The sequence below is a fragment of the Parasteatoda tepidariorum genome, chromosome 6, assembly GCF_043381705.1.
Source record: "Parasteatoda tepidariorum isolate YZ-2023 chromosome 6, CAS_Ptep_4.0, whole genome shotgun sequence".
Lineage (NCBI taxonomy): Eukaryota > Metazoa > Arthropoda > Arachnida > Araneae > Theridiidae > Parasteatoda > Parasteatoda tepidariorum.
The window spans coordinates 86,978,337-87,001,300 of NC_092209.1; the positions used below are offsets into that span (position 1 = coordinate 86,978,337).

At 30.3% G+C, this 22,964-nt stretch overlaps 2 protein-coding genes across 10 annotated transcripts; both read right to left on the reverse strand.

Moving 5' to 3' along the window:
- Positions 1 to 694: 694 nt before the first annotated feature.
- LOC107448920 (uncharacterized) lies at positions 695 to 22,438 on the reverse strand. 9 transcript variants are annotated; one of them, XM_071182815.1, is made up of 6 exons: positions 18,079 to 22,438; positions 13,352 to 13,444; positions 8,972 to 9,050; positions 8,336 to 8,517; positions 4,703 to 4,874; positions 2,060 to 2,524 (listed from the first exon to the last, which is right to left on the reverse strand). In XM_071182815.1, exons 4-6 carry the CDS (start codon positions 8,462 to 8,464, stop codon positions 2,391 to 2,393), a joined length of 435 nt encoding a protein of 144 aa, XP_071038916.1. In that variant the 5' UTR covers positions 8,465 to 8,517; positions 8,972 to 9,050; positions 13,352 to 13,444; positions 18,079 to 22,438; the 3' UTR covers positions 2,060 to 2,390. The 9 variants fall into 9 exon arrangements, 5 of the variants coding, with proteins under 5 accessions (XP_071038915.1, XP_071038916.1, XP_071038913.1 ...); XR_011637091.1 differs by lacking the exon at positions 18,079 to 22,438 and adding an exon at positions 14,767 to 17,802 and having other exon boundaries at positions 2,391 to 2,524; XR_011637090.1 differs by lacking the exon at positions 18,079 to 22,438 and adding an exon at positions 14,682 to 17,802 and having other exon boundaries at positions 2,391 to 2,524.
- Positions 15,498 to 16,070, reverse strand: LOC139425860 (zinc finger protein 501-like). Its single transcript, XM_071181884.1, has one exon. The coding sequence runs from the start codon at positions 16,068 to 16,070 to the stop codon at positions 15,498 to 15,500; it is 573 nt and encodes a 190-aa protein (XP_071037985.1).
- Positions 22,439 to 22,964: the final 526 nt, after the last annotated feature.

Sequence of the window (22,964 nt, forward strand, 5' to 3'; positions counted from 1 at the left end):
GCAATCAAAAATGATCCCTAATTGATTATGACGTCACATGTGCTAAATGGAAACGTGCCGCCGCTAAGGCTTAGGCTATTTCAATGCTCTTTTAGTTTTGATATCACTTATTTTGCATGAACGTACTTTGTTAATTATTAGTAAAAACTTTGCGAATTAAATTTTCGGTTTTGAACGTATGTTAAAAATGAAATAAAGATTTTTAAAACTTCAAACTGTTTATTTATCACTAAAATATCTAAAGAAATGATTAATGATTATGCAGCTCTGCACAGAGAATTAACATTTCTTTTCGGCTGAAATCAGTGGTGTCAGAATTTATAGAAAAATTATTTTATTCCACTTATTTTTAAGTTAAAATATTGCTCTATTATAGCCTAATTACTTAATTAAAATTAGTCACGGATTGAATAGAAATAGTATACATTTAGATATAGGGTGGGTGATTTTATGGTATTGCATTGAAACAAATCAGTATTTTTATATATCTAGTCCACTGAAAAATATCAATCCATCATGATTACAGTTTTCGCGCAAACGTTCCAAAATTCAAGTAATGTAATTTAATTTTGCTTTTTTTTTTTCTATTTGAGTTAAAGCATTTTCCTTTTTAAGTAAATATTTACTAATGCATTTATTTATTTATTCTTTTTTTTACTATGTATTTATTAAATATTTAACCACACATTAACGCTTATATTTATTATTCTTTCGAGTTAATAGGAATTTCACTTGTTAGAAATTATTTTTCAATTTATAAATTTTTAATCCAGGTTTCTGCAATATATTGTTTACAAAGTACGATTATTGTAAACACTAGATAATTTCTCTCCTTATTTTTGCAAACCATTTGTCAGTGCTTGCTATGAAGAATTCTGAAATAGTAAAATAATACACAATACATTTTTAATTAAAAAATTTTATTAAAAAAAATAATCAAAATAGTTAAAAAAATCTCAAATGAAGCTTTCGATATCGCCGAAAACAAATCAACACTTTCAAGAATTTAGAGCATTGAAATATATCTATTCATCATCATCGTCATAATCTATGTACTTATACTTAAAATTTCACTTCATTTTTCTTTTTATTTTTACACATAATTTCAGCGAATATCATTAAGTTACACATTTTTGTTTCTCTAAAGCTAAAGAATAATATTAAAAAAAACTTATGAAAAATGAAAGGAAATTCTAATGTATATTTTTTACTATTTATTAAATAATAAAAAAATAGACAGTAATGTTGACATCCTCTTTTAATATTTTTATTCTTTGAGAAAATATGACCTTTCTATGGTTAAAACTATTTTTATATGTATATAAAAAAATTTAATCCTGTTTCTATAATCTAGAACTAAATAAATGCACAGGCTTGATTTCAATGCTCTTATAGCATAGATCAGTGTTTCCCAAAGTGTGGTACGTGTACAACCAGGGGTACGGGAACAGTTTAGCGGGGGTAAGCGTTCTTATGCAAAATATCTTGCAGCAAACGAAAATTTAAAATAAATTTATTTAAAAACAAAGCTAGCCATGAAAATTTATGATTACGTATTTTTCTAATGGCTATCTTTTGCAGAGTTAACAGTTAATAATTAGTGGTGTCAACAGCCAGTTGTGATTTTTAACTTTTGTGCAATTTTTTTACAGTAAATAATACATTCCTTTTTTTTATTAGTGGTACACAGCGTTACAAAAAATTTAGAAAGGGTACACAAACGTCATAAGTTTGAGAAACACTGGCATAGAACACAATGGAAATAAAGTTAATAAAATCAACTGGGATATATTTAATTATTTTTTTCTTTTAATTTAAAAACTTTTTTTGAAAGAATGAATTAAAAGTTTTTTAAAAGGCTATTGGTAAACTGAAAATAATTCCCTACACTGAATTCACGCTAGGAAAAATAAATTTAATAAATTAATAACTTAAGCTTACCTACATTTTTAAATCTAAAACTATTTTAGATAAAAAAAAAAAAATTGACATTTCTTTCGCTTACATCAAAATAATCCTTGAAAAGAATTCGAAATATACTTTAAAATTGAGATTAATATGGTTAAAAAAAAGAAAGAAGAAAATTATTTTGTATTTATAACGCATCATTTTAATTACCAGCCTTGCATAACTCATTCTAACACCTTTTTTATTGAACTAAAAAACCTTAAATATTCAAATCTATAAAATTTCGTCAACTTTTAACTATGCTTCAGTGGGTACGATTGAAATTTAACAATGTTATTGTTATACGAGTCATATTGAACCATGACACACGTGACAAATTATTTACCACTCATACATTACATGCGATATATTATTTTTTATGCTGAATCAAATGATAATCCAACCCAGGACAATTGGCTATAGTGCTAAAGGAGAAAAAGCTGTTAGTTTAAAATTTTTTTTATTGTTTCTGAATATTTAAAATAACATAATCTAGCATAATTAAACCACATTTTTATAGCTTTTTCCACACGAAGCTTGGCATCTATATTTAGAATTTCAGACTGAAGCGCAGCTCCTAAAAAAGGAGGAAAAAAATTTAATTAAACATTTTTTATTACAAATTTTAAAACATACATAAATACTACAAGTCCAAGTGATTTACAGACTGTTACTTAATAAAGAATATGTTCTAAATATAAATATACAGTCTACCCTCAATATAATGACCCCTGTGGACCAAACAAAAACGGGCGTTATTACGTGATGTCGTTATTTTGGGAGTACATAGAATTAGAGCAAATATTTACTTATATTTCATAAATACCTCACTTTTTGACCAAATTATACTCTATCCCCTGAGCAGCGGTGGCTCAGGGGATAGAGCGTTCGCCTTCCAATGAGGCGAACCGGGTTCGTATCCCAATCCATTTCGCATTAGGCTTGCACCGACCACAGTGCCGACGTGAAATATCCTCAGTTGTAGACGAATCATGGGTTAGAGTCCCCTTACCGTCAGCCTAACCGTAGAAGGTTCTCGTGGTCTTCCTCTCCATGTGACGCAAATGCAGGCTAGTTCCATCAAAAAGTCCTTCATGTAGGCAAATTTCTCCCAATACTTTTTCCAGGAGTTCTCTTGTCTTCTGGATTGGGTTCAAAATAACAAGGCTACGGAGTTGAACATTAGTAGTCGTAAACCCATAATATTGGGTCGGCTGTTGAACGACGGCTATAAAATAAAAAAAATTATACTCTAAGCCCCAATGGCTCATGGGATAGAGCGTTCGCCTTCCAATGAGGCGAAACGGGTTCGAACCCCAATCTATACGAATCTATACCAATCTTGCACCGACCACAGTGCTGACGTGATAGACGTAATATCCTCAGTGGTAGACGGATCATGGATTAGAGTCCCCTTGCCATCAGGCTAACCTTTGGAGGTTTTTGAGTTTTCCACTCCATGTAATGCAAACGCGGGTGAGTTCCATCAAAAAGTCAACCACAAAAGAATTTTTTCCCAAATACTTGATCCAGGAGTTCTCTCTTCGTCTGTATTGGGATGAAAATTACAAGGCTACAGAGTTGAACATTAGTAACCATAAACCCTAAATTGGGTTGGTTGTTCAGTGACGGTTATAAAATAAAAAATATATACTCTATTTTAAATTAAATTATTAAATCAACAGATACGCAATTTTTTTTTACATCAACAATGTTCAAGCATTATTTAATACAGTACATTAAAAGTAAAAATACATTTAAAATTTTCAAATGACATCTTTTAATACTGCTTATGAGCTTTAGCCAGTCAATCTATGCTACTTTTAGATTTCAAATTTTTTTTTCATAAAAATGATGTCATGATATTAGAACACTTTGTTCTTTTGACAAAGAAAAGAGTGAATAAAATTTTCAAGCCAGAAAAATATTACTGATGAATATATTGAAGCCTTTGAAAATAAATTTTTATAAGGAAATGCGTTGGAATTTCTAAATGATCCATACACTAAAAAAATCTCAATCATTTTGACGTGTTTCACAATATTTTGACCACACATTCTGCCCAGGACCACCTAGGTTAAGAATAGGTGGCCCTGTCACTCGTCATTCGAGATATTTCGTGTTTATTGAGTGGTCACATCGAAAGAAAGGCTTTTTCGAGACTTTTCTAATTGGTTGACTCGTTGTCAATGGAAAAATTTTAGTTTTGAAAGAGCAAAAATGCATAACATGTGTTTCTGCAATAATTTTCTGAGATTTAAAAAAAAAAGAGAATTTTTTTTTCCTCGCAATATAGGAATGAATGGTTCAAGTCAGACGTCTTAATGGGCATTAAAGTAACTTTGCGTCTATGGAACAGCAAACAGGACTTCAAGCGGCGGTCGTTATAATAAGAGAATCGTTCTAGTGGGAGGTAGTACTGTGGAGTAACTACCACTATAAATATTGTATACCAATACACTAGTATATAAGACATGTTAACTTGTTTCTATCTTGATGTACCTTTTGATAGATGAAGGTTGACATTGTCGATAGCTAAATCACCTCAATGGTCACCTCAATATATTTACAGAACATTAAAATATAATATGAGCAATTCAAAAGTCAAAAATGTGAGAGAGCAAATTATTAATTACATACTTAAAAACTATGTGATTGAGCAAATTATTAATACTATACTTAAAACAATGTGATTGAACAATTTATTGATAACAGACTTAAAACAATGTGATTGAGCAAATTATTGATAACATACTTAAAACAATGTCCTTCAAAGCCAAACAAGAAAAGGCCCATTTTGCAGTATAAATTTTAGGACTTTCATCCCAACAGAAATGAGCAGTCAAATATTTAGAGAAAATGTGATTCATAATTCTGCAGGCAAAATCTACACTATTTTTACATCCAATTAGAGACAAGTACTTAATCTGAAAAAAAATTATAAATAAATTAGTCAAGAGATGTTACTTTTGACTTTTAATAATCGTGAATTATCAAATATCATAATAATTTAGACTAGAGACAATACTTTCAATTTTCAAAAATTCATTTTTGCTAAAAATTATATTAGTTTGGACTGGATGTTACTTTTATTTTCGATAATTCTGATTTCATAAAAATTATAATAATTCAGAATGATTTTTGACTTCTCTATATATTGTAATAATTCAGAATGATACTTTTGATTTCAATAATTCTGATTTTTTAAAAATGATAATAATTTAGTTCAGATAATGTTATTTCGGATCTCAAACATTTCTGATTGCCTAAAAAAGTATGATAATTTAGTCCAGATTATTTACTTATAAATTTCAATAATTCTTATTTCTAAATAAATTAAGCACTTTAAATACATTTTAGCAATATTTTTCAGCAAGCATCATACTTTTAACATTAATGAAAATATCATTAAATACCTTATGTAAATTAGTAAAACAAAACTATAAACTCCATCTTTTGTAGGAAATTTATAATATTAATATTATTTTATAATTAGGAATACCGGTATAATAGTTTAAAAACAACCATTACCTATTCATTTATAATTATTCTTCTCTAAATTATAAAACACGGGTAAATAATAATCTACATTATAAAGAAATATTTCTGATGCAAGTGTTTAAATACTACAATACATTTTTTAAAAAGTAATAATAGTTGCTGAAGATGCAATTTAGTGAAATGATCAGCAACAGCTATTGGAATAGTATTTTCCAATAAAAGGCTACTAAAAATTACTTGTGCGAAATTATCACAGGAAGCGCACCTCAGGCGATCAGAACAAGGGATTGCCTTAAAAGCAAAAATACTGCAGTTTCACAAAAATTCAAATTATTTATAAAAATATCAGACTTTCAGATTTGATTTAAAAATTAGGAACAAATCCGAAAAATTCTTAACAGTTTCCAGCTATGCTTTATGTATGCTGTAAACATTATCAAATTCAGATACTTGATTCATCTCATTTTAAATAAAAAACGTGCAATGCACATTAGTACATAATAAATATAAAATTAATTTCAATTACATTAATATAACTCAGTAATAGTATAAAACACAGTCATATAAGTACATAACATTCCTTATAAAACACACATCATTCACCTCTCATATGTAATAATCAAGTACAACATACAAGTTTAAACTGTGATGGATTAATAGTTAAAATAAATGAGCTGTCCTTGTGAAAGACTGGGGGTTCAATCCTCAGAGGTGGCATGAAGCCTAATGCATATTTAGATGGTGGATAATGTAGTATGCATGTCTGGAAGCAGTGCTAGGCCATTTAATTTTTTGAGACCCTCAGATTCAATTTTTTTTCTCATATATTTTTTATTTATTGAAATATAAAAGTATTTATTTATTTTTTTCATTTAAGAAAGCATATTTAAAACAAAAATAAATTAAATTTTACTTTATTTTGTTAAATTAAGACTAAAAAATAATCATAACATTTTATAATCATAATATATATATACTTGAAATTGATTTTTTTTTTTAAATCCTTGTTTTTGTTAATTTTTTTCCAAAAAATCCATATTAAGGGGACCCGTAATCATTGGGGGCCTTAGGCCATGGCCTAGTCTGGCCTAATGGGTAATCCGGTACTGTTTGGAAGTTAAAAGTTGGGTGTGTGTAATACAGACCACATCACAATCATACCGTTAGTCTAAAAACTGTAATGCTCCATGACCATCTGGCCAATAACGGGTTGTTATAGCAATTTTTTACTTTACAATACATGAGAATAAACAAGAGTAGCAAATTAAATTACTCTTACTAATGAATAACTCTTAGTCATTAACAAAGAGGAATTGAATACATATCTCCTTAACTAATCATAATGGTTAAGAAATTGCATTTCTTCATTCCAATTTCTGGTTTTACTTACTTTGATGAATACAGTGGTCAGTTTTGAAATGTTTAAACACATCACAAATACGTCATGTGTGACATTAGTGGGTCATTAAGTAACAAGAAAATTACATTTTACTGGCATGCTCTAAACTTCTACTGTGTTGTGGAGTGCTCTTCTGCCTAAATTTTAATTTTTTATAACTGTCGTTGAACAGCCGACCCAATTTTTGGGTTTACGACTACTAATATTCAACTCAGAAGACTTGTAATTTTGAACCCAATCCAGAAGACAAGGGAACTCTAGGCTCAAGTATTGGGATAAATTTGCCTTCGTGGAGGACCTTTTGATGGAACTAACAAGAAGAAGACCACAAGAACCTCCCACGGTAGGCCTAACGGCAAGGGGGCTCTAACCCATAATCCGTTTACCACTGAGGATATTTCACGGCAGCACTGTGGTCGGTGCAAGCCGGATGCGGGATTCGTATTGACCAGCCATCACCGGGATCGAACCCCGGTTCACCTCATTGGAAGGCGAACACTCTATCCCCTGAGCCATCGTGGCTCGTGTTGTGGAATTAGAAAAAAATTACAATTTCTAGTCTTAGCAGTGATGGCTCAGGGAATAGAGCTTTCTCTAATGAGGTGACTAAGCTTCGAGTTCCAGAAATGGCAGGTCAATAGAAATTCAGCATTAAGCTTGCACTAACCACAGAAGTAGACGTATCATGGGTTAGAGTCCCCCTGCTGCCAGGCTAACTGTGAGAGGTTTTCCTCTCCATGTAACACAAGTAAGGATTAGTTCCAAAAAGTCCTCCGCAAAGACAAATTTCTTCCAAATACTTGATCCAAGAGTTCCTTTGTATTCTGGATTAGGTTCAAATTACAAGACTACGGAGTTGAACACTGGAAACTCAAAATTGGGTTGACTGTTTAACGATGGTTATAAAATAAATTTCCTAGTCTTTTAAAAATATACTCTTTAACTTGAATAATTTATAAATTTTCATTTTGATAATTAAAAGCAAAATTTCATAAAAAGTAATTTCAAGTAAGACATGATTAATTTACAAAACCTCCTATAACGATAGAAACATTGAAGCGACCAATATAAAAAGTTTCAAAAACAAATTAAATATAAGGAAAAAAACATTTTTAAACAATATAAAATATTTCAAAGATAACTTGCAATTCTATGATATTAATTACTTTTTAGCCAAAGGCCTAACCTTAACATAATTTTAAGTAATACCCATAAACTTATTTTATATACTATAAAATATTTCAAATATAACTTATCAGTTCAATTCTATTATTTAAATTATTTTTTAGCAGAAAGTCCAACCCTAACATAATTTTAAATAACAACCTTAAACTTACTTTAAGTACTATAAAATATTTTAAAGATAACTTACCAATTCAATTCTATTATTTTAATTATTTTTTAGCTAAAAGTCCAACCCTAAAATAATTTTAAATAATAACCTTAAACTTATTTTAAGTACTATGAAATATTTCAAAAATAACTTACCAATGCAATTTGATTATTTTCATTATTTTTAAGCCAAAGGTCCAACTTGAACACATCTTCAACAATCTTTAGTGGAAATTTGTATGTGAAATCCACTTGAGTTGCTAGTAGAGTAAGTTGACCTCCCATAGCATTTACTTTCTGATTGGTCAGTTGAAAGTCTTCACATGTTTCTATTTCACCTTGAATTGTTTAAAAATATATGTTATTAAACAATTGATCATAGAAATATACATATTATTCTGCACATAAAACTCCAGCTATAGTATATATTAATAAAATTCTCTGTTTACATGATTTAGAATATAAGTTCTTAAAGTAAACACTACAAACTTTTAACAGAAACCTAGTAGGTTCAGATTGGTAATTCAACTTAATAGAGATTAAACTATTATTACTAATTGTTTTAAATCAATAAATTACGTGATTTTGCAACCAAAAAACATTAAAGCAATCAGAAAATATAAAACAATTCAATACTTAAGGGATATATTTTATTTAACTGATTTTACAGTGAAAACAATACGAAATCTACACTGACGGCAGTAGAAAGCTTGTATTAAACAGACACAAATGAATATGAACATAGAGTAGGCATGTGGTTTCCTGGTCAAGTTTAACAACAACACTATTTACCAACAGTCTGCTAGAATAAATGATGAATCAAGCGTCTTCCCTGCTGAGTTAACAGCCATAAACTTAGCCATCTCCTGGGCTGTAAAAGAAAATATAAATGACTTAGTGAATATTCAGATTCCAAATCCTCGTTGCAGTCCCTCGAGAATTCAACACCCAAGGACCTCATAGCTGAAAACATTAAAAACTTGGCACATAATAAAAACTACCAATTTAACTGAACCAAAGCACACTCCGGGGAACCTGGAAAAGAGGAGGCTGGTGCGTTGGTGAAAGAAGGTACCTTGCTCAGTAAAGTGGACTATCACTATTCAATGACCACACCCCAAATCAATCACAAATTACGGCAGGTCAGCAAAATTTTATGGCAGAAAAGATGGAACCGTTTGATAAATGGGATACACACTTACAGACTTTATCCAAATATCAATGAAAAAAGTCTTGTCTTGTGATTTTTATATTAACAAATTTTACACTGGGCACGGAGTGTCCGGAGAATACGAATCCAGATTCTTTCAAAAAAACATCCAGTTGCAAAATACTGACGTAAAAACCAAACTATTGAACACCTGATTGCAGAATGCAGCAAATTTTCGACACTCCGTGGCAGACACATTAATAAAATGTAGAACCCATGGAGACATGGGGTAAATCAAAACGACTGCAGATTATCAGGGAAATTATTAAGTGAACAATAGAGGACACTATTGCACCAGACGACCCCATGGACCCCCTATACACAATTTAGTTTCCATGTCTCCCAGAACGGTCTCCTTTTACCTATTTATCTTTTTACCACTTCACCACTCTTTATCTTAACCTTCACACGTTTTATTGGTATCTTTGTGATACTATTTTAACCTTCATCAAACATGTTTTTAATCTACTTTCGAGTTTTAATCTTGGTATTTCATCTTTCGACTCTTAGTGTTTTATTTCATTATACTATTTATAATGATTTTAATAATACTCTTGATTTTATTTCTTGGTTGCTTACCAACCACGATTTTAAACTACTTTTATGATTTATTCTTGGCCTCTGTTTTGTTTATCACTATTTTGTACATATTTTGTCGCCATTACGGCAATGTAATACTTTTAATGTTTACTTTCCTTCACTCTCTTCAGGGTAAGTTGAGGCTCTCAATACTCTTGTAAAACACGACGCATCCTATGTTAATGCTTATGGCTTTTTACAGATGTATTTCATACTGTTTGACTTTGTTTTTAGCTCACTATAAGGGAGTGCCGTCGGCTTTAGGCACTATAAGACGGCCCTCCCGGAGCACAGTTGTTTTTTAACCTCTGTCTGTTGCCATCTTCTGCAACATTTGTAAAATTTTTGGTTCTAATAAATGCCACGGATGGAGCTGGCCGATCCGCTGGGCACAGCGCTGGTGTATGGATGCCGGTCCTCATAGGCACTGCCGCGACGGCTGGACATCCTTCCGTATGCCCAAATGAGGGGGGGTCGGTCATATCTGTCTTATAGTGAAAACAACTAATTACTCTGCAAGCTATTCCAAATAATCAAAAAAATTAACTTAGAAAATGGGAATTTACAAATTATAGGACTATGTACCATGATTGTATTGATAAATGACATAAGTTAAGATTTATAACAGTAATTGTTTTAAATTTAAAAAAATTTCAAAAAAGTTACATGTTAGTTAAAATTTGTTCATCATAACTGAAACACTAGAAATTTTTAAATTTAGAATAATTTTCCTAAAATCAGTGTAAAAATATTTATAATATAGACTTTTCCATAAAAATTTCTCAATATTACAGCATTATTATTGTCTTTGCATGTAGATGCATTATTATACACATTTCTATATTTAATCATGCATGAGTTTTAGCAGTTTGTTTTGTGTTGACGAATAACATAAGTTACACTTAAAAAATGTAATACATCATACTAAGAGTTATTGGTGATTTATATTAAAAAAATAATGGTAAACTATATCAGGATAGCTAAGCAATAGAAAAATATTATACAGAGGAGGAAGGTGTGCTTTCGTTGAACAGGACAGCACCGCAAGGGTAAAAGTATGTCTTCACTCAAAGTCCTACAGATAGATGGCACCACCATTTCATCTGTGAGGACACTTTCTCAATTAGATTTATAGCTGAAGCGGAAAAAACATTTCTCCAAATCCTTGTACCCGTTGTTCTGCTCAGCGACCGACGGCCAGACCTTCGATTCCACAGCTTTTACAACTATAGTGCATATACTTGTGAGTCTTAGCAGAGTCAAGGATCAAACCTCCGCCACTCTGAACCACAGTCAAATTCTCGAACCACTGGGCTACAACGGCCCATGAATTTTTAATTATTAATCAATTTAAACAAGAAAATCAGGAACAAAAATAACATTTGCTTAACAGTATAGATCCTTCTCTTACTAATGGATGATGAAATGACTGTGTTTTTCTGTTATGTACATATCCTCAAAATTGCTCCAAATATACCATGAGACATTGCCAAATTTGCAAGCCACATTTTTGGGATTTAGTTACCAAATTCCAGAAAAATAAGTAATAAATACATTAATGTCAAATTCATATTTGAATGAATGAGATAATTTTAATACATTTTCGATACATTAAAAATAAATAGCAACAATAAATGGTAGCTAATGATGCAGGATACAGCAATCTAAACTTGTGATGCCGTGATTTAGCTAAAAAGTTCAGATGCTAAAATAGAAGGCCATACATTGCAGGAGGAAAAACAAGAACAATTGCATTGAGGCAATTGAACAATTGCCATTTACAGAGGGCCTAAGTAAAAAAGCAGCATTATCAAATATATTGTGCCAAAATTGATATATTTGTGCCTTGATATATTTGTGCCAAAAATCAATTTGTATTTTAACTATCAAACAAAACTATACTATCTTCATGATTGTAACAGTTTTAGCCTTTTTTGAAGAAGTTAAAACCAGTAATGTATATAAATATAACAAAAATTGATCTAACAATATTGAACCCTAATTTTTAAGGTGAAAATCGGGTCAACACAATCTAAATTTATTGGCTCTAAGGAAGCCATGAAGTTTAAAGTTTTCTGTAAAGGGCATAAAAGTCCCTGGTTCAATCCCAGCTGGCGACCAACAAACATTTCATTTCTTTTGCTCATCTTTACATTGGTGACCACAGACAATGACATATTAAAGAAAAATTGGCAGATATTCACATTAATAGAAAAAAAATAATTTCAAATAAAATTGGAATTACATTTCTAGTAAGGTATTAATTCTCATACATATGATAGGCATTTCTCTCAACATATTTTTTTTTTCAAAGCAACTTAAAATTTTTCAGTGATTGATAGATGAAATAGATTTTTAATCCCAGCATCATTTAATTTTTAAAAATTAAATTACAAACTTCAAAAATACATTTAGTTTCTGCTATTAATTATCTTTTCTATCGTAATCCAAATGTTTTTTTTTTTTTTTAAATAGGGAAAAATTTGTAAAGGGCATAAAATATAAGGAGACTTTTCCTAAGAAAATAAAGAGAGTAGGCACTTATGTTATAAACAAATCTTTCGTATTTAAATATTTAAGCAAAATTTCAATTATCTATCAAAACATGACTTCTTGAAATATTTCCTTGGAGGCATAGAACCACATAAAGTAGAAAGAGCATCCCTTAAACAAAATTCCTTTATCACATGTCCAGGGTACGTAGTCAAATTTTTCAACAAAAAATAAGCACCTTTCAAGCACTCAAAAAATATTTTTAAGCACTTTAAAAAAATATTCTAATTAGGCAGGGTTGGCTAGTTTTTGACAATTGACGGTTTTATCCGCCATGTCAAAAAAAAAACTTTTGGCATAGTACTTGACAATTGTAAAAAATCATGACATTTCAAATCACGTAAAACGAATGGCGTTTTCATAAGCCACGGACTGACGGTACGCCGAAATAGATGGGGATTGAATTAATTGTGAAAACGTTGAATAGAACAATATGAAGTGCCTTTTTGTACAATTTTCGGAAGCGTTTTTTTGTGGAGAAAATCAACATGATAAAGGGAAAATTAAGCATTTTTTAAAAACACCCAATGAAAAAAGCATCTTTAAGGGGCTTTTAAAAAACGAAAATTGAAAATAAGCACCTTTAAAAAATGCTAAGCAGCCTGATGTCCCAAATTAAAAGCTTTAAATGGCAAAACGTGTTAAAGTCCTTTTGAATATAAGACAGGATATAACTTGCAAAAGCTGAAAAATAATATATCAGATAAAATGAAAAATCATTTTATCAGATTGAGAGGGAAACTATTATACATATAAGCACACTCAGCAACAGCAACAAAAAAAAGACTATTATTGCAGAATACAATAAAAAGATGGAAAAGATATCTCACCATCTTTCGCACATGCATGCAACTTTTTTTCTGCCTGAACTTCTTTTTCATACTTTGTCTGCAATTCAGTGTGACACATTCCTCTGTGGTAACCTTTAAAAAAATGAATATTAATAGTTATTACATTAAATTTTAACAATTTGATAAAGGAATTTAAAAAAACACAATTTAAAATAAATTTGATTAAAATCTTAATTTTACCAAAAACTCTATACTTAACAAATGTGTTACTTAAATTTATGCTTTTCCATTAACTGCCTAAGATAGCCACACAAATAAATGTTTTTCCTTAGGTTTTGTGAGATGGTCAATGAATATTTATACCTCTACACACATTCAAAAACTGGCCACTTAGAATATTGTTTTAACTTTTTCTCCCATGAGTATAGGAGGATATACATTTTTGTTTCAGTTTTAACTAAACTGTATTAGTCATTTTGTTTACCCGCCCATTGACTATTTAAATCTTTTAAAAAATAATCTGCTTTACGCATTAAATATGATCCAATAAAAAATATCAAGAAAGTTGTTCAGATTCTTGAAATAAAATATTAGTATATATAAGTGAAATATTCAATTAAATTACTTGATGCAGAATGGGATTTAAATATTTTCTTGTTCAAAGAAAAAGGCTTTTTTTTTTTCGAATTATCAATTGATTCCTATAAATGCGCCCCCATGTCCTTTTTGTAAAAATAAGATGCCATCCCTTAAAAACACTGCCCTCTTAATTTATTTTTTTCTTGAAAAGGTTTTTTTTGACCACCTGTTTTAATGAAAAGTCCATTCAAATGGTATTCGGTCCCAGAGATATTCACATCTTTTATTTGGGGGGGGGTATACTTATGACCTTTTTAGTGATTTTAAATTTTATCTTTTTTTTTTAAATGAACACATTTCTTATTTAAAAAAAAGCAGGTTTAAATTAAATTTTCTCACAATTTTCAGTCTAAATATTAAAAAAGTAAGCGTCCTATCAATACTCTAAGTGCCTTTTTCTGTGAGTGCCCATTCCTAGGGAGAACTCTGAAGTCATAAGCCATAAATCGATTTAAAGAAATGAATTTCACAACATAAATAACATGCAAGGGTGGCCATGTTTTTAGTATCCTCTTCAGTTTTTATATTTTCTTAACTAAAATTAAATAAATCTGCAAATTGTATGGTAAAAAGCATAAGTCATAATGTATGCAGTGTAATTAGAATAACATTAAAGGATAGCATTTTCTTTTTTTAAAAAAAGTTTAGAGATAGAAAAAAAAATCTAAAAAAGCAAATCTGGAAGTCTATTACCAATTTTTACCACTAGTGTAATGGTACCTGTACTTACCTATATAAGGTTTTCTAACTTCGTAATGCTATAAAAAAATTCTCTATAAAACTACATATTTCATAAAAAGTTTCATTACACCTACTGCATGATAGATGAGACGACTGTTCAGTTACTGTAGAAAATATTGGATTAAGTTTCTTTCTTCGGCAAAGGCTTTAACAAACATATTGCACACATGTTTCTTCAACATAAATGAAAAAGGTTTTTCATTGGAATGCACAGAAAAATATTAATTTAAAAGAACTCTAATTAAGAAACTTTATTCTGGACTGTAGTGGTGGATATTCATTCTCTCCTTGCTTTTCAATAAAATTCCATTATTTTTTAAAGTTTATATTCTGTGTTATTTATTGCAAAATTTACTTATTTTAAATATTATTTATTTCAATAATTTTTTATGCGTAGTTAATTTTTTTTCTTCTGTTCTTTTAAAGTTGATTCAAAAATAAAAGTGCTGCGGGTTGGATCATTTTTCTGATATTGCTGCAGACATATTTAACCAGACCAAAGCCACACAGAAAAGATCAGACTTTTTTTCCATCCCAGATTATTGCAAAAATCCATCAAATTTTCAGCTTAATGCAACAATTCTACTTGCCATTTTTAAAATAAAAACAATTTGATAAATTGTTAGAAATTTCAACAGAAATTTTGCCACTTCAGAACTGACATTGCATAAGAAGGATTTCTTTGATGCATAAAGAAGAAAATGCCAATGCATAAAGAAGGATTTCTTCGATATTAATACGAAAATGCCTCAAGAAAACAGTAACATATACTAATGTTCGAACATGTATTTAGCAAAAATAAGACTCAACGTAAGTTATGAATTTGAAAATGGCGATTTAGAGAAGTCTTAATCTTAAATGTTTTATTGCACTCAGTACATGAAAAGGGTCTTTCTTTGGAATGAATACGGAAATGCTTATGTAAAGTAGAGCTTTGAGCAAATGATTTGTCACAGACACGACATAAATATGGCTTATCCCCAGAGTGAAGGAGTAAATGTCGAGTAACGGAACTTTTAACTGCAAATTTTTGAAAACAAATGCTACATGAATAAGGTTTCTCGCCAGTATGAACGCGAGCGTGGCGCACTAAAAGACGCTCTAGAGTAAAGGTTTTACCACACTCGGTGCATGAATAAGGTCTTTCACCGGTATGGAAAAGCAGGTGATGTTTAAAAGAATCCAACCTTATGAAAGTTTTATCACACTCTTTGCATGAATAAAGCTTTTCTCCAGTATGAACATGGAAATGTTTATTTAAATCATTTTTGTGCTTAAATGCTTCACCACACACATCACAAGAATAAGGTTTGTCTCGAGTACAAATTTGAGAAGGTTGACTTAGAGAAGCGTCATCAGTAAAAGTTTCCTCGTCCATGTTACATAAATCAAGTTCTGGTTCAGCATGAATATTAGAATGTTGACTTAAAGGAAACTTTTACAGGAAAATGATTCATCGCACACATTACATAAATAAGGTTTTTTCCCAGTATGAATACGAACATGGTAATTTAAGGCCCTTTTACTGGCAAATGTTTTATCGCATTTACTACATGAATAAGGTTTTGCTTGTGTAAAAATTTGAGAATGTCGACTTAGAGAAGAGTCATCAGCAAATGCTTTCTCAGCCATGTTATGTAAATTAAGTTTTGGTTCAGCATGAATATCAGAATGTCGAATTAATGCAGTTTTACTGGAAAATGATTCATCACACACATTACATAAATAAAGTTTTTTCCCAGTTTGAATACGAACATGGTAATTTAAGGCCCTTTTACTGGCAAATGTTTTATCGCATTTACTACATGAATAAGGCTTTTCTTGAGTAAAAATTTCAGAATGTTGACTTAATGAAGTGTCATCAGCAAATGTTTCCTCTTCCATGTTACATAAATCAGGTTCCGGTTCAGCATGAATATCAGAATGTCGAATTAAAGCAGTTTTACTGGAAAATGATTCATCACACATACTACATAAATACAGTTTTTCTTGAGTACAAATTGGAGTATGTTGACTTAAAGAAGTGTCATCAACAAATGTTTCCTCTTCCATGTTACACATATCAGGTTCTGGTTCAGCATGAATATTAGAATGTCGCCTTAAAGCAGTTTTATACGAAAATGATTCATCACACACACTACATAAATAAGGTTTTGCCCCAGTATGAATACGAACATGGTAATTTAAGCCATTTTTACTAGCAAATGTTTTACCGCATTCACTACATGAATAAGGTTTTTCTTGAGGACAAATTTGAGAATGTTGACTAAGAGAAGCGTCATCAGCAAATGATTTTTCAACTATGTCACGTAAATTAAGTTTTTGTTTAGCATGAATATTAGAATGTCGACTCAAAGTAGTTTTACCAGTAAATGATTTACCACACACACTACATGAATACGGTTTTTTCCTAGCATGAACACGAACATGGTAATTTAAGGCACTTTTACTAACATATGTTTTACCGCATTCACTACATGAATAAGATTTTTCTTTGGAATGAAGACGGGAATGCAGAACAAAAGAATTTCTATATGTAAACTGCTGTTTGTAGAAAATGCAACACCATGAAAGAATCATCAGAATCAAATGAAATTTAATGCAGAAACGACTTGTACTGATACAAATAAATGATGAAATTTTCAAAACAAAAGAAACAAATTAAGCGTCCGAAATCAGTATTTGGTGCAGCCACCACGCGCTGCAATAAGTGCTGCTATACGACGTGGCATGGAGTCAAACAGATGTTGAATATCTGCTTGAGGAAGAGAATTCCATATCGCTTGTATGCGCAACCAAAGTTCGTCTTTGGAAACTGCAGGACGCGGATCACGAGTGAGACGCCGACCAACCATATCCCACACGTGCTCAATAGGCGACATATCCGGCGAATAAGCAGGCCAAGGAAGAAGTTGCATGCGTTGTGCTGAACAGAAGTCTCTAACAGTCCGCGCAACATGTGGGCGTGCATTATCCTGCTGAAAGATAGCTCCAGGGATGCCTTGAAGGAAAGGAACGACTTCGGGCTGTAGCACTTCACGGACGTATCTGTTGCTATTGAGATTACCCTCAATTCGTATCAAATTGGATCGTCCATGATACGAAATCGCACCCCAGACCATAACTCCGGTTTGGAGTTGGCTAATACGTTCAATAATACACTCAGGAAGGCAGCGTTGACCGGCATAACGTCTAACACGAACACGGCCATCATGGGTCCACAAATTGAAGCGTTTTATTAAGGATCTTTTATTTACATATATTTTTGCGCACATATTACATGAATGAAGTTTCACTACTGTCTAATCATTTAAATGACCTTTTAATCTCATATTTTTGTCGCACATCGCTAACAGCATGTACACCCAAATGTTAGACTAACTTACTTTAATTAGTCATTTACAAATAGATTCGTGAATATTGCATACGAAAGCCAATAAGTAAATAAACACAACGGTAATTATAATTTGTAGCCACACGACGCAAACATAAAGCGTATATATTGGCCCATTTCTGCTTCAATCAGGACTTAGAGTCCCCAATAGTAATTATATTCTTAACTAACTGTAACTGTTTACGGCAATTTCGAAACAAAAGCCTAGTGGACAGTGGACGCTATTCTCGTCTGCCTTGATGTAAATAAACAATTTGAAAAACGAGTTGGCGTCAATTTGCTCTGAAACAATTTATTTTCAATTACTGAATACTCTACCAGCTGCAAGCAATCATGAATCATTTAAATTTAAGCAAGACCCACCTGAATTTAAGAGAAATATCAACCATGAACGAAGAAGAAATGCAATCTGATCTTACAGATGTTCAAGATAAACTGGAACGTGTATCACAACAAATATCGCACTTGGATGAACAGATTGCATATTTAAAAAAACTTTTCCGTCGAGCTGTTAAAAATGATGGTTATGCAGTACGATATAATTTACGAATGCAACTTTCTATATCGAGTGGTGTGAAAGTTATGTATCACCATTATGCGGCTACCATGCAAGCCAGAGCTAACGAGCTCATGCGACAACTTCGCTGTTCATCTTCTCCTTCTTCATTAAGTTCAGCAACTTCAGATGAATCAACTGATGGAGGAACAGAAGCTGCTAGAAACACAGATCCTCTGGAGTTGAATAAGTGTTAGGAACGTCTTTGGCGATTTTTTTCTTCTTTTGCCTAAACAGGACATTTAATAAAATGAAAGTATTATAAAGATTTTCTATGCAAAGATGATGTAGGTTTTTCAAGCTTTGTATTAAGATGCTCCATGTTTGATAACCTCTTTCTGGCAACTTTTATCTTTGTTGTTGTAAATATTGTAATTATCTTTATTGATTTTTTGGGTGTAAACGCAGATTATTGTTTATCTTTTGTTGAGAAGATTTCTATATCAGGGCATATTTTCTTATCTTTATCTGTTGATCTACAATCAAAGAGATCAAATAAGTTTTTGACTCAAAAATTTTTTTAACAAAAATTCTGTAGACGTTTGCATGAGAGAAAGATTTATGTTTCTACAGCAAAATAATTGGCTACTTAAGGCGCTGTCCCACGAAATTTTTTAAAAAATATCATAGAAAGGGACCATTTTGAAGAGCACAACTTTTATCCACCCACAGGCAAACTTCTATCTGTGTGGTTTTTTTAATCTTCCAAGTGCAAGATTCATTTTTTCCACCTTGGTGATTGTAGTTAGCATGACAGATCACGATATGAAAATATTAATACTAAGAGCTATACTCTTCAAGTTGGTCCCTTTTGCAATTTTTTACTCTTCCACTGCTCTGAAACAGCCAAGATCTAGCTATTGTTTTGGCATAGATCACAATACAGAAATATTCCCAGTACTACACTTATATGGTTGCTAAGTTTCTGCCCCAACCAGGCAGTGGCCAGCATGAAATTAAAAAATCAGTGCAGAAACTCACAGACTGAAAAAGTAATATTTGTAGCTTCACCTGACTGAGCTGTGGCAACGTTGCAAGATCAGAATCTTGCATGGCAAATATCCCTTTAGTGTTTATCTATGAAAGTTATAGTTTTAATACCCAATGTATTTTCAACAAACAAGATAAGATTTCTAAATTTGTTCTTCATTTCTTGCTTAACTTTATATCCCATTGGCCTTCATTGAACTAGAAATAAAGTGAAAGTATGATGCAAAACCTGATTATCTCATGAGCAAATGTAGTACTTGCTTGATGTAAATAAACGAACTTTATGGCTTACTTTAAAAGATGCTTTAAAGACTTTCAATTGTCATTGTAAGCTTTTATTTTTATGTTAATCTTATTACTTACTATTTTAAAATTTAATTGTTATGTTAGCATTTATGGAAATTTAACTAATCATAATTTTTTGATAATAAATTACAAGTAATGCATTTTTTAGCACTAGGCCTAAGCTAGAAAAATTCAATTTGATTAATTTCAGTTTTAAATAACTAGCAGTGAAGAAAAAAAATTTATCTTTGAGCTTAAAGTCACATCCCACCCTTCAAGAATTTCATAATTATACTAATGATTAACTGTCAAAATTATAAGTGAATCATGAATAAGACTAGTTTTTGATAAATTAAAAAAAGGATAACTAAAAATTATTGTTCAGTTTGAAATAAAGAAATCCACTTGCAAGATAACAAATGATTTACAGAACAGTTTATGATGTCAACAGCAAACTTCTATATAAAAAAAAGTGAATATATATTTTAAAATGGTCACCTACCTACTCACACTTTTAGTTTAAATATGCATTGAGCATTTTATCCCAGGATTAGCTTTATTTGGTTACAATTTATTTTTAGTTGGCTTTGTTTCTAGAGCACTAACATAATTTATAGCTCACATATTTTGCAATAATTACGTACAAAAAAAATTCGATTTAGTTTGATTTGCATAATGTCAAGGTTTTGGTAAAGTGGATAATTGAAAATGTGTAGTTGATAAATAAAAACCAATTAGTGTCAAGTACTCAAAATTTTAAAACAGGTTTAGAAACCTTTCATTTTTTTTTTTTTAGGAAGTAAGGTGACTCTATGTCAAAAAATTGTAAGATGAAGATATGTCAAAAAATTGCTTTTTAACATAAATTTAAATAATTGAAAATCTATGCGTATAAAAACAAACAATTGCTAATTTATGAGTTTTCTTAATTTAATGTAAATGTCCACTAACTAATAGGCTATGGGCTTTGCTAAAATTCAGTGAGTGAATTTTATTTACAAAAACTTAAAGAAATATTTGTATTTCTAGACAAACAGATGGTTTTTGAAAAGCTAGCTTACTCTTACATATTATAAAATCTGATGATGATGATCCATATTTTAAATGTCTACTTTCATGATTAAGATAATGAAAATTATTTATTTTAACAAAAAGATTATTTGAAGTTTGTGATTGTACTGACCATATAATTGTTTAATTATCTACTTTATGAATACACTTTATTATAGATCTTAATTAACTGTATCTGCATTTCTTTTTAAAAATTGGTGTAAAAGTACTCCATTTATCTATTAAAATATCTCTGAAGTTTAGCAAATCTACATTTGTAAATCGTTATTGATTTGAGAAGGATTTCGATGATTATGATGTTACTGTGTCGTGTTATTTTTTTAGTATGTAACTTGTGATTTCGTAATTATCTGCATTTTAATAGCATTTTATTGTATGTGCACAAATTTCAAATGTAATTTTGTTTGGTAATCTATTCATACTTGAGATTAAACTCATGACAAAATAGTCTTAAATGCTATGCCTGATCTAAATATTTTGCATATTTTCAATACCAGTCTGTAACAATGCAATAATGATCATTGTATAAAAGTTGATTCTTATGTATAAAATAAAATGTTTTAGTAAGCGATGAGTTTTTGGCTCTTTTTTTTTTTTTTTAATTTAACAAAAAGAAAAATTTAACCTTTTCAAAGGGAGTTCCGCTTTTTTGAATTGTTGTAGAAATTCATTTTTACGCTTTCTCCAATTTTTATAAATGTACTTTAAAAGTACATTGGCTAAAAAAAATCATGCAGTGAAATTTATATTCACACAATTAAAAACTATGCTGTAAGCATGCGATTTAAAATACCACATAATTTAAAAATCATGCATCTTTTACACATGTCGATTCATATTCATGTGATTTAAAATTACACATCCCGATTCTTATTCACATGATTTAAAATCATACATTGCAAAGATTATTTGTGCAACTTGAAGCTACACATCACGATTTATAATAATGTGATTTCAAATATCACATCAGGATTCATATTCACGATTGAAAAATGAATCATTGTGATTAGCATAAAATCTTCTAAATAGTATTCACAATTTTTTTTATTGCAATTTTCATGATATTCTATGGATACATGCATCTAACATACAGTTTTTTCTAGGACAAATTTCATATATTTTTTCAGTTTAAAATGTTTTTCACTGACAACATCTGTTATCAGCTTTTTGGGGTTTTTTTTTTTTACCAAAAACATCCCTGAAGTTATAGCTTTTAATAAAATACAGGTTTTGGATACTATTTTTTATGACATTTTCAAAAATCAAAGATTAAATTCAACAAAAATATGAAATTTTTAAAGTAATTTTCTCTAATTGCCAAATAAATACACCTTTTTTTTAAGTTTTTGAACTATTTTAGGAAAGTTAAAGTAATTTTTTTTAAACATTTTACAAGTTGCATTTAACATTGTATTCTGAACTGCCCAAATTACTCAGAATAGCTATAAAAAAAAAGTAATTCTAAATTTAATGCCTCCAGCTGTAAGTAGTTTAATTAAAATAACAAAAGTTTACTAATATAGGATGAATATTTCTTTAAAGTATGTGCTGAAAAATAATTTAGATCTGCCAAATGTGAATATTAATTTAATGACTGCATTACATATATTTGTCTACTGGCAAAATGCATGTGTACTATAGATTAATTAAAAACCTAACTTCTAAAAACTAATTTAAATTTTTTGTTAAAAGAAACCTTAAGAAATGAAGAAAACTATCTCTTCCAATTCCATCAAAACCTGAAAATTTTAATATTTTTTTTTTTAACCTGGGAACGAACTTTTGCTACGAAAAACATAAATGAGGGGCTTAAAGTTTTACATCAAAATTGAAAATGTATTAAAAAATACTTAATGTCACAGTCAGTCTGAACCCATACATAACCTACCATAGAACATAAAACCTTTTGTAATTATACTGTTCACATCCTTTAAAATACTTTCTGAAAATAGGAAAAATAAATTTCGTACAATGTA